We start from the raw sequence: 11,725 nt of genomic DNA, 5'->3' as shown, positions 1-11,725 counted from the left end.
AAGATCACCAATAAGATGGTAATTCAACTCTCTTTTAATTTAAACTGACAATAAGTAATATGTGTCAGTTCGACTAAGAAAAAAAAGATAAATGGAATAAATTCCAAGTCCTTTAAATTATCCTGATAAACCTTACAAGAAATAGCATAAAATATATCTCAGAAATAAGGTAAAAAGTTTTGATCTTAAACATCTTTCATTTAATCACTAAAATGAATGATCTCTCTTTAATTTTTGTATTTTCAATTTCATAGCTCACTGTCACTAAAAGTTTCATCTAAGCATTGAGGAAAGAAGTAACAAGACCTAAAATAAACCAACTAACCTGTATGAGTTCTTCTATGTCTCTGAAGCTCATCACTCCTTGTGAATCTTTTGCCACAAAACATCCAGTTGCATATAAAAGGTCTTTCTCCAGTATGCCAGCGAAGATGTGCTCGTAGGTGAGAGGTTTTGCCATAAACTTTTCCACATCCTTCAATATGACAGATATGCTGTTTCTTTTTTCCTGGTTCATTACTGCCTCTATCAAAAACAAAAAACAAACATTAATTACACTTCCAAATGTCATGCTTATAATTAAGGAAAAATAAAAGGGAATCAAGGTAATTAAATGATGCTTTCTAAATGGGTTTTTTAAATCACGATGTCACAACTACTGTTAAAAATCAGAAAAATTTCAATTAAAGAAAAAAGGTTGTGGAATAAACTCGAAAGTGCAATGAAAACATGTTAATTTTAGAGAATTCTATGTTCTGCCACGGAATTCCTGTTCATTTCCGAGTAGCTTCCTCCCCTGGGAAAAAATCTTTAAGCTTTTCAAGACATGTGAACATTCTTCTCTAAAACAGCAAGATATGGTAATCCTCATTTAAAAGTGTAGGTTCAGAGTTTCACTTCCAACAAAAACAGCGTGAAGAGCTCCGTGGACCTACTACCCAGTGAAACTAGTGAAAATGATAACAAACAAAGCAAATACTATTTACAATCTCTGGAAATGGCCCTATGAGTATACAACAAATAAAGAAACATTGATTCACAAAAACCAAATAGAATTTGGTAAGAAGAGTGAGAGTCTGTTGTATCTGAACCAATACTCATGCTGTCCCTCCCTCCTCCTTCCACCTGCCTTGACAGAGAAACACTATAGACCGGTGCAATCAACAACACTATTATTCCCTCTGCTCCCACCTTCCAGTTGGTGGGTTATCACCTCAACACAGGCAGGTCATCAGTATTCCTCTATCTACCTGCTGCTGAGGCTAAGTTTCAGGTGAGTGTGGCTAACAGATGAGGAACAACCTTCTTCCACCCAATTTCAATTCCTGAGACACAGGCTGGACCTTGGATAAAGCGCGATGAAAACACTGAAGTCCAGATTACACTAGACCCAGTTCATATGTAGTTCATAAATCAGAGGTTCCAAGCCTGGCAAGATATAAAATCTGAGGCTACTACTGATCTCCCTGTTCCCAAGTGCTCATCTCTTGGTGCAAGGAATGCATAGGGAGAAATGTGCCACTGTCCCACTACCGCAGTTCAACAACCATGACACAGATTTTGGCCAGAAGGAGAGCATACCATAAAACATCAGGCTCCAAATCTCTTCCCAAGAAACTGATTTCATTTACAACTGAGTGTGGAAAGGTCTAAAGATGCTCTTAAAAACAGAAAAGACAGGGAGGAAACTAATAGGCATGTTGGTGAAGTAAGCTAAACTGCAGACTGTTATGCTGCCAGAAAAAACTGAGGAATAGAGGTAGCTGGAAGAAGCCCTACAGGATCAAAATAAATTTCAGATACAGACCTAATGCTTGCCCTTTTAAACTTTGACTGGATCAGTCTGTGTAGCAATATATGCTTCAGGGCATTATTAAAAACAACAATCAGTGGAGCTGAACAGCTGGGTGCGGTCAGGGAAGGAGACACCCCAAAAGACCCATACCCAAACCGCTGTCATTCCAGGGTAACTAAGGAACAAGATGATTCATATTTTGTGGGGGGGAGTGTTTCACAAGAATAATTCAGCTAGTCACTAATGCTAAGTTGCTTCAGTAGTGTCCGACTCTGTGTGACCCTATAGACGGCAGCCCACCAGGCTCCCCCATCCCTGGGATTCTCCAGGCAAGAATACTGGAGTGGGTTGCCATTTCCTTCTCCAATGCATGAAAGAGAAAAGTGAAAGTGAAGTCGCTCAGTCGTGTCCGACTCTTAGCGACCCCATGGACTGCAGCCCACCAGGCTCCTCTGTCCATGGATTTTCAGGCAAGAGTACTGGAGTGGGGTGCCACTGCCTTCTCCGAGTCACTAAAGAAACAATCAAACAACAATAACAAGCCAGGGGCAGGAGGAGGACAGAGGGCAGTACTAAAAGTTGCTACAATATATTATTTCAACTTTAAGTTTCCAACAAAAATTATGAGACTCCAAAAGTCACAAAGAAAGAAAACATGACCTTTACATGAGCAAAAAAGCAGGCAAGAGAAAGTGCCTGTGAGAGACACCAAATTTAATAAGACTTCGAAGTAGCCATTATGAGTATGTTCAAAGAAGTAAAGAATATTACGATTAAAGCAGAAAAGCAAGGTATAATGACAATTTCACATCAAACAGAGAATATCAATAAAGAGCTAGAAACTATTTTTTAAAGAACCAATGAGAAATTCTTGAGATAAAAGGTAAAACTGAAATGAAAAATTCACAAGAGGGACTCAAGAGAAGGAAGAAATAGTGAAACTGAAGGCAGTTCATAGGGATTATGTAATCAATCTGAAAAACAGACAAGAGACAGAACAAAGAATAAACAATGTCAGAGAAATGAGAGACACCAACATATGAATGACAAATATGTCATTTTTTTTGAGGAGAGAAGAGGAGAAAGTGGAATAGGTGATGAAGCAGAAAAAATATTAAAAGAGATAACAGCTGAAAACTTATGAAAAACATTAATCTATACTTTTAGAACAGAGAAGGCAACGGCACCCCACTCCAGTACTCTTGCCTGGAAAATCCCATGGACGGAGGAGCCTGGTAGGCTGCAGTCCATGGGGTCCCTCAGAGTCGGACACGACTGAGCGACTTCTCTTTCACTTTTCACTTTCATGCATTGGAGAAGAAAATGGCAACCCACTCCAGTGTTCTTGCCTGGAGAATCCCAGGGATGGGGAGGCTGGTGGGCTGCTGTCTCTGGGGTCGCACAGAGTTGGACACGACTGAAGCGACTTAGCAGCAGCAGCGTACTTTCAGGAAGCTCAACAAACTGCAGGTAGGATAAAGGTAGAGATCCACAAATAGACATTGTACACTAAAAGCACTGAAACCTGAAGACAAGGACAAAATCTTGAACAGCAAGAAAGATTAAATGCTGGCTTCTCAGCAGAAACAATGGAAGTCAGAAGGTAGTGAAAAAACATTGTCAAAGTACAAAAAACAAACACACACATAAAACCAGAAAGCCTCAAACTAGAATTCTATATCCAGCAAAGTTATCTTTCAAAAATGAAGGTGAAATAAAGATATTCCCAGACAAACCAAAAACTAAGAGAATTTGTTACCAACAGACTTGCTTTGCAAGAAATATTAAAAGTTCCTTAAGCTGAAAGCAAGTGAAACCAACAAATAATTCAAATATATATAAAGAAACAAAAGTGCTCTAGCAAAGGTAATTATGTAATTATAAAGGACAGTGTAAGTGTATATTTCTTCTCACTTGATTTAAAAAGCAATTTTATAAATAAACAGTATGTATAAAATGTATTGTCAAGCCTATAGAGAAACACAACATATGCAACATAGTTGCCAAACACAGCACAAAGGAGGTGGGTGGGAGCAAAGCCATATTGAGCTATAAGGAAATGACCTCAAATTCAAGGGAATAAATAAAGAGAACCAGAAATGATAAAGTTAACATAGCAAAAGCAATATATACATGCTCATTTTCCTCGACTTCTTTAAAAGATAAATTTATATAAATCAATAATTATAACAATGTATTGTGGGGTATGTAACACTTGCAATATCTATGTATAATAAAAATACCACAAAGAGAAGCACAGATCTACATAGGGGGAAAATTTCTATAACTCACTGGAATTAAGTTACTATAAATCTTAAAACTGACTATGATAAATTAAGCTATACATGGTAAGGCCTACAGCAACCATTAAATAAATATGTAAGGACAGTGAAAAAAATCATTAATGAAATTAAAATGCTGTATTACAAATTAAGATGATATATTATTAATTTAATTCAAAAGAAAGCAGTAAAGGAGGGATAAAGGACATGAGACAGAAAACAAAATGTAAAATGGCAGGCATAAATTTATTATATCAATAACATAAAATGTGAATGGATTATATATATATTCATCAAAAGGTAGGTTCTGTCAGATTACATTTAAAACAATACAAGAGCCATTATGCAATGTCTCTAGCTGACACACTTTACATTTAAAGATACAAAAATACAAAGAAATTGAAAGTAAAAAGGTGGAAAAGGTCTCATGCAAACAACTACCACAAGAAAGCTGGAGTGACTATACTAATATCAGACAAAGTTATCTTTAAAACAAAAGACACTATTAGAAATAGAGAAATTTGTTAAGGATAAATGAGTTAATCCACTAGGAAGGTATAATAATTATAAACATCAGATCAGATCAGATCAGATCAGTCGCTCAGTCGTGTCTGACTCTTTGCGACCCCATGAATCGCAGCACGCCAGGCCTCCCTGTCCATCACCAACTCCCGAAGTTCACCCAGACTCACGTCCATCGAGTCAGTGATGCCATCCAGCCATCTCATCCTCTGTCGTCCCCTTCTCCTCCTGCCCCCAATCCCTCCCAGCATCAGAGTCTTTTCCAATGAGTCAACTTTTCGCATGAGGTGGCCTAAGTACTGGAGTTTCAGCTTTAGCATCATTCCTTCCAAAGAAATCCCAGGGCTGATCTCCTTCAGCATGGACTGGTTGGATCTCCTTGCAGTCCCAGGGACTCTCAAGAGTCTTCTCCAACACCACAGTTCAAAAGCATCAATTCTTTGGCGTTCAGCCTTCTTCACAGTCCAACTCTCACATCCATACATGACCACAGGAAAAACCATAGCCTTGACTAGACGGACCTTTGTTGGCAAAGTAATGTCTCTGCTTCTCAATATGCTATCTAGGTTGGTCATAACTTTCCTCCCAAGGAGTAAGCGTCTTTTAATTTCATGGCTGCAGTCACCATCTGTAGTGATTTTGGAGCCCAGAAAAATAAAGTTTGACACTGCTTCCACTGTTTCCCTATCTATTATAAACATACATTCACTTAAACAATAGAAACAAGAGAGGGCCAAAAGAGAAGTAAAAATTGACAGAAAATGAAAGGAGAAACAGATAATTCAATGCTAATAATTGCAAGTTTCAATTATCTTCAATATTTCCACAAAACAACTAGGAAGAAAATCAGTAAGGAAGTAAAAGACCTGAATAACACTATAAATGAATTAGACCTAACAGACATCCAGAGAACACTTCATCCAATAAGAGCACTCTTCTCAAGTGCACATGGATACTCTTCATGATAGATCAGATGCTACAATGTGAAACAAATTTCAATAAATTTAAAAAGACAGAAATAACAAAATTTTCTGACCACAATGAACTGAAACAAGAAATCACTATATAGGAGTAAACTGGGAAATTCATAAATACCTGGAAATTAAACAGTATACTCCTAAATAATCAGTGGGTCAAAGAAGAAATCAAAAGACACTGAGATGAAGGAAAACAAAAACACAACATACCAAAACTTAGACCATACACATAAACTGATGCTCAGAGGGAAACTTATAGCTGTAAATATCTATATTTAAAAAGATCTTACCTCAAACATGTCAGAATGGCTATCATCCAAAAGACAATAACAAATAACAAAAGTGGAGAAAAGGGAGCCTTCATGCACTGTTGTTGGGAATGTAAATTTGTATAGCTGCGATGGAAAACAGTGTGGATACTCCTCAAAAACTTAAAAATAGAATGACCCTAAGCCCCGGAATGCCACTCCTAGGTATTTAACCAAAGAGAATGAAACACTAATTAGAAAAGATACAAACACCCTGTGTTAACTGTATCATTATTCACAGTAGCCAAAATACAGAAGCCACCAAAACGCCCATCAATAAATGAGTGGATAAAAAAAATATACATATATATATGAATGTGTGTATACACACACACACAATATAGTATTACTCAGTCATCAAAAGGAATGGAATCTTGCCATTTGTGACAATGCGGATGGACCTCCAATGAAACAAGTCAGAAAAAGACAAATACTGAATGCTTTTACTTATATGTGGAATCAAAAAAAGTAAACAAATTAACAAACATAACGAAATAGAAACATAGTTATAGAGAACAAAGGGGTGGCTGCCAGAGTGGGAGAGGGGAAAATAAGGCAAGGGAAACTGAGAGGCACAAGCTTCCAGTTAAAAAAGTAAATGAGTCAAGGGGATGAAATATTCAATGTGAGGAATATGGTCAATAGCTATGCAATAATTTTGTACAGTGATATATCATAAAATTGTGATTACTGTGAAACGTACAGAAACTGTTCAGTTGCTAAGCCTTGTCTGGCTCTCTGCAACCCTATGGACTGTGCACACCAGGCTTCCCTGTCCTTCACCATTACCCGGAATTTACTCAAACTCATGTCCACTCAATCAGTGATGTCATCCAACCATCTCCTCCTCTGTCACCCTCTTCTCTTCCTACCCTCAATTTTTCCCAGCATCAGGGTCTTTTCCAGTGAGTCAGCTCTTCACATCAGGTGGACAAAGTACTGGTGCACCAGCATCAATCCTTTCAATGAATATTCAGGGTTGACTAACTTTAGGATTGAATGGTCTAATCTCCTTGCAGTCCAAGGCACAACCACATTTAGAAAGCATCAATTCTTCGGCACTCGGACTTCTTTATGGTCCAACTCTCGTATCCAAACATGACTACAGGAAAAACCATAGCTTTGACTATACAGACCTTGATTCACTATATCGTAAAACAGGAACTAACAAACTCACAGAAAAAAAGAGACCAAATTTGTGGTTACCAGAGGATGGGGAAATGGATCAAAGCAGTCAGAAGGTATAAACTTCCAGTTCTAAGATAACTGAGTACTAGGGATGTAATACATGATAAATATAATTAACACTGCTACATGTTATATATGAAAATTGTTAAGACAGTAAATCCTAAGAATCCTCATTGCAAGGAAATTTTTCTTCCTATTTAATTTTACAGCTATACAAGATGATGTTCACTCAACTTATGATAACCTTTTCATGACATATTAAGTCATATTATTATGCTGTACACTTTACATTTATACAGTGCTGTATGTCAATTATATCTCAGCAAAACTGGAAGGAAAAAAGATCATAAATAACCTAACTTTTCACCTTAAGACAATGAAAACAGAGCAAATTAAATCTAAAATAAAGCAAGCAGAAGAAAGAAAATAATAAAAGAAAGAAAATAATAAAAGAGCAGAAACTAATGAATTAGAGAATACAAAAACAGTAAGCAAAGAGAAAACGAATGGAACCAAAAGCTAATTCTTTGAAAAGGTCAACTAAACTTACAGCTGTTAAGGAGATTAACAAAGAAAAAAAAAAAAGAGAAGACTCAAATTACTAGAATCAGAAATGAAAAAGGGAACATCACTACCAACCTCACAGAAATAAAAATGATTATATGGGGATACCAAGAACAAGTGTATGCCAATTACTTAAAAACTATCAGATGAACAAATTCTTAGAAATATAAAAAGTACCAAAGCTGACTCAAGAACAAGATACAATTCAAAACAAGTAAACAGGATGAATTAGCAGTCAAAAAAGTATTCACAAGAAAAGCCCAGGATCAGTGAGCTTCACAGGTTCATAAACACTTTTAAAAATTAATACCAGTTCTTCACACTCTTTCAAAAAAAATCAAACTGGAGAGAAGACTTCCCAATGAATATTCTTCCCAGTGAATATCCTTCCAATGAATATCTGGGGCTGACTTCATGTCAATCCCCAAGGAAATCAACTCTGAATATTCAACGGGAGGACTGATGCTGAAGCTCCAAAACTTTGGCCATCGGATGCAAAAAGCTGACTTTTGAAAAGACCCTGATACTGGGACAGACTGAAGGCAAAAAGGAGAAGGTGGCAGCAGAGGACGATCTCTGTTGAGATACTATCACGGGCTCAATGGACATGAATTTGAGCAAACTCCAGGAGATGTGAAGGACAGAGAAGTCTGGCATGCTGCAGTTCACAGGGTCGCAAAGAGTCAGACATGACTTAGTGACTGAACATCACCACAAACTCTTTAAAAAATTAAAACTGGACAAGAAAACTTCCCAACTCATTTCAAGAAGCCAATAATACCCTTGCCAAAACCAAAGACAATATAAAGTGAAGTTGCTCAGTCGAGTCCGACTCTTTGCGACCCCATGGATTGTAGCCTATCAGGCTCCTCTGTCCATGGGATTTTCCAGGTAAGATAAGAAAACCACAAACTGATATCACTCATGGACACAGATGTAAAAATCCCCAACAAAATAGTGAAAAACCAAATCCAGGAACATATAACAGAATTACATAGCATGACCAAGTTGTATTTATCCTGTAAATGCAAAAGTACTTTAACATCTGACAATCAGTTAATGTCATATAATATACTGATATAATAAAAAAACAAAACTACATGATCATCTCAACAGATGAAGAAAAGCATCTGACACAATCAAAAATGCTTTCATACTGGGTGAGCTGGAAGACTCATATGCCCAAATGTTAAAAGTTACCATAAAGCCAAAGTCATCAACACAGTGTGGTATTGGTATAGAGACAGACATACAGCTCACTGAAATAGAACTGAGAGTCTAGAAATAAATCTACATGTCTATGATCAACTGATTTTTGACAAGGGTGCCAAAACTATTCAATGAATGGGGAAGGAATAGTTTTTTAACAAATGGTGTTGGATGAACCCTTACCTAACATCATTTACAAAAATTAACCTCCAAATGGACAAAAGACCTAAATGTAACAACAAAAACTATAAAACTCTTCTAGGAAAACATCAGATTTGAGACAACAGATACGGCAATGGATTCTTAGATATGACACCAAAAGCAGAAGCATCCAAAAACAAGACTGGACTCCACAATTAAACACTTTTCTGCTTCAAAAGATACTAAAAAAGAAAGTGAAAAGACAACTCACAAACTGAAAAAAAAATTATTTCAAATCATATCTCTGATAAAGAACCTGTATCAAGAATATATAAAGAACTACTCATATTATAATTCAATAATAAAAACACAAATAATTAAAATGAGCATGAGATCTTAATAGATAATTCTCTGAAGAAGACACACAGATGGCCAAGAGTACACACACAAAAGCATATGCTACATTATTTGTCATCATGGAAATGCAAATCAAAAACAAAAACTTGTATAAGTATTTGTGTGTGTGCATGCTTAGTTGCTAAGTTGTGTCTGATTCTTTGTGGCCCTAATGACTGTAGCCAGCCAGGCTTCTCTGTCCAGGGGATTTTCCAGGCAAGAATACTGGAGTGGGATGCCATTTCATAACTTCAGGGGATCTTCCTGATCCAGGAATCAAACCTGTGTCTCCTGTACTTCAGGCAGATTCTTTACAGCTGCTGAGCCATTGAGGAAGCCCATACATAACATATATATGTAAGAATATTTATAGCAGCATAATAGCCAACAGATGGAAAAATTCCAAATGTCCACCAACTGATGAATGGATAAGTAAAATCCTGTATTATCTATAAAATGGAATATTATTTTGTTCAGTAAAAAGAATGAAATACTGACATATGCAATAGTACAGATAAACTTTGAAAACACACAAAGTGGATGAAATTAGTCACAAAAACCACATATTATGTGCTTCCCTTTATATAAATGTCTAGAATAGGCAAAACTGTAGACAGAAATTAGTTCAGTGGTTGCCTTGAGCTGGGAGGGATGAGGGAGTGATGGCTAAAAAATACAGAATTTGTTTTCAGGGGAATAAAACTGTTCTAAAACTGTGGTGATGGATGTACAACTCGGTGAATACATTAAAAACCACTGAAATGTACAGCTTAAATGACTGAATCGTATGGCATGTAAGTTTTATATCAATATAGTTGTTTTAAAATTTTACAAAATAAATGAAAAAAGAAAACCATTAAGAGACAGTATAAGATACATGGTAAAGAACCACCGAAATCCCATTCCTAGACTAGCTCTGTTCAATTCCTTTCATAACAATATTATATCTCAACTCTTGGGTTACAAAGCTAGTGATGTTCCAACAGTCAAAGCTCTCAGCCAATGGCTTGGTTTTAATGAACATCCTATGTGCCTTCATTACATCTAACTGTTCATTACATGTTAATTATTATTATACTAGCCTGCACAGAGTTGGGTGGTGGCAACAGAGCATTTACCTTCCTTCTCCTTCCCTACAATTAGGACAGGAACAGGCAACTCTTCGAAGCCTCTTGCCAGGCTGCACTTCTTGATCAGAAGCCTGCTGGCCTTGCTGCAAATGCACTTGTGTGAGTTGGTCAGGACTAACAGCACCTATCGTTGCATTAGCAATTCCTCCAACTGCTACAGTTACAGGAGCTATGGTAGCTTGTTGGACTTTCACTCCATCTTGTCCTTGCTGCTGACCTAAAAATGAGAGGGGGAAAAAGAGTATTACAATGTTTTATATTCCTAAAAAAAGGATTAAAAAGACTTCCATATGGACACTTAAAAACTAGGATATTTATTTTAATAGATAATCTGTGTAAAGTACAAAAGCAAAAGTGTTAATGATTTATACTATGTTGATCCCCCTAAAATATAATATTCTAACCTTAGCAGCTCAGGCTGCCTCCATATCTGGTTGATGGGACCGTACATAAATCATTAAATCCTCTTGGGGCTTAATTTCTCCATCTATAAAATGAAGACTAATGATCCTTGTAACTTACCTACCTCACAGAACTGTTGTGAGGATCTGGAAGACACTATTTAAGATCCTTGGATGAAAGATATTACATAAATAGAAAGTATTATTATTACCATTTTCACAGTCAGCAACATACCTTATTCACTCCATGAAATCACAAGAGTAAAAAGTAACTGAACAAAGGATTTAGTTTTATGGACATTTCTCATTCCTAAATACTTTAAATTAGGCAAACAATTCTTTATTGATGAGTCTTTTATTTTATTAAGTAGTTATTAACTAAATGCAAAACCATGCATGATTATTAGATTCTGTCACTAAAACCACAGAACAGACGTTTTTCTCTGGTGCTCAAACAAATTGAGCTCATTCCCTTCTTAGGGCCTTTGCACACACTCTCCAGTCTGGGCCAAGATGCCTCTGCACCCAGATCTTTGCTCAATTGACTCCTTAGTAACAGTCTGATCATAGTTCAAATCTCTCCTCTTTAGAAAATGCCCTTCCTGACCACAACATCTAAAATAGTTTCCCCTCAGTCTGTTTCATCATCAAGTTTTGTCTTATTTAAATTATTGTATCTTTTATTATTTTTTCTGTCTTCACCTCACTCCTGGATGTCACAGGTCACAGGAACAGAAATCCTGCCTGTTATGTTCACTGTTGCATCCTCAGATGTAGAACAGAGCCCAGCACACAGCAGCCACGCAACTGTA

At 36.7% G+C, this 11,725-nt stretch overlaps 1 protein-coding gene across 1 annotated transcript in view; it reads right to left on the bottom strand.

Annotated features, from left to right (window-relative positions):
• The window catches only part of SP4 (Sp4 transcription factor), an 82,243-nt gene that overhangs the window by 28,948 nt on the left and 41,570 nt on the right, over window positions 1–11,725 (bottom strand). The window contains exons 3-4 of the mRNA XM_010839024.1: window positions 10,501–10,729; window positions 326–525 (exon numbers count right to left, since the gene is read on the bottom strand). Coding sequence (XP_010837326.1) covers window positions 326–525; window positions 10,501–10,729 — 429 coding nt within the window. The remainder of the gene's footprint in view (window positions 1–325; window positions 526–10,500; window positions 10,730–11,725) is intronic.

This window comes from Bison bison, unplaced genomic scaffold (assembly GCF_000754665.1).
Source record: "Bison bison bison isolate TAMUID 2011002044 unplaced genomic scaffold, Bison_UMD1.0 scf7180017864109, whole genome shotgun sequence".
Classification (NCBI taxonomy): Eukaryota; Metazoa; Chordata; class Mammalia; order Artiodactyla; family Bovidae; genus Bison; species Bison bison.
Note: the sequence above shows the minus strand (reverse complement) of the source record. Positions and strands in the feature narration are given on the sequence as shown.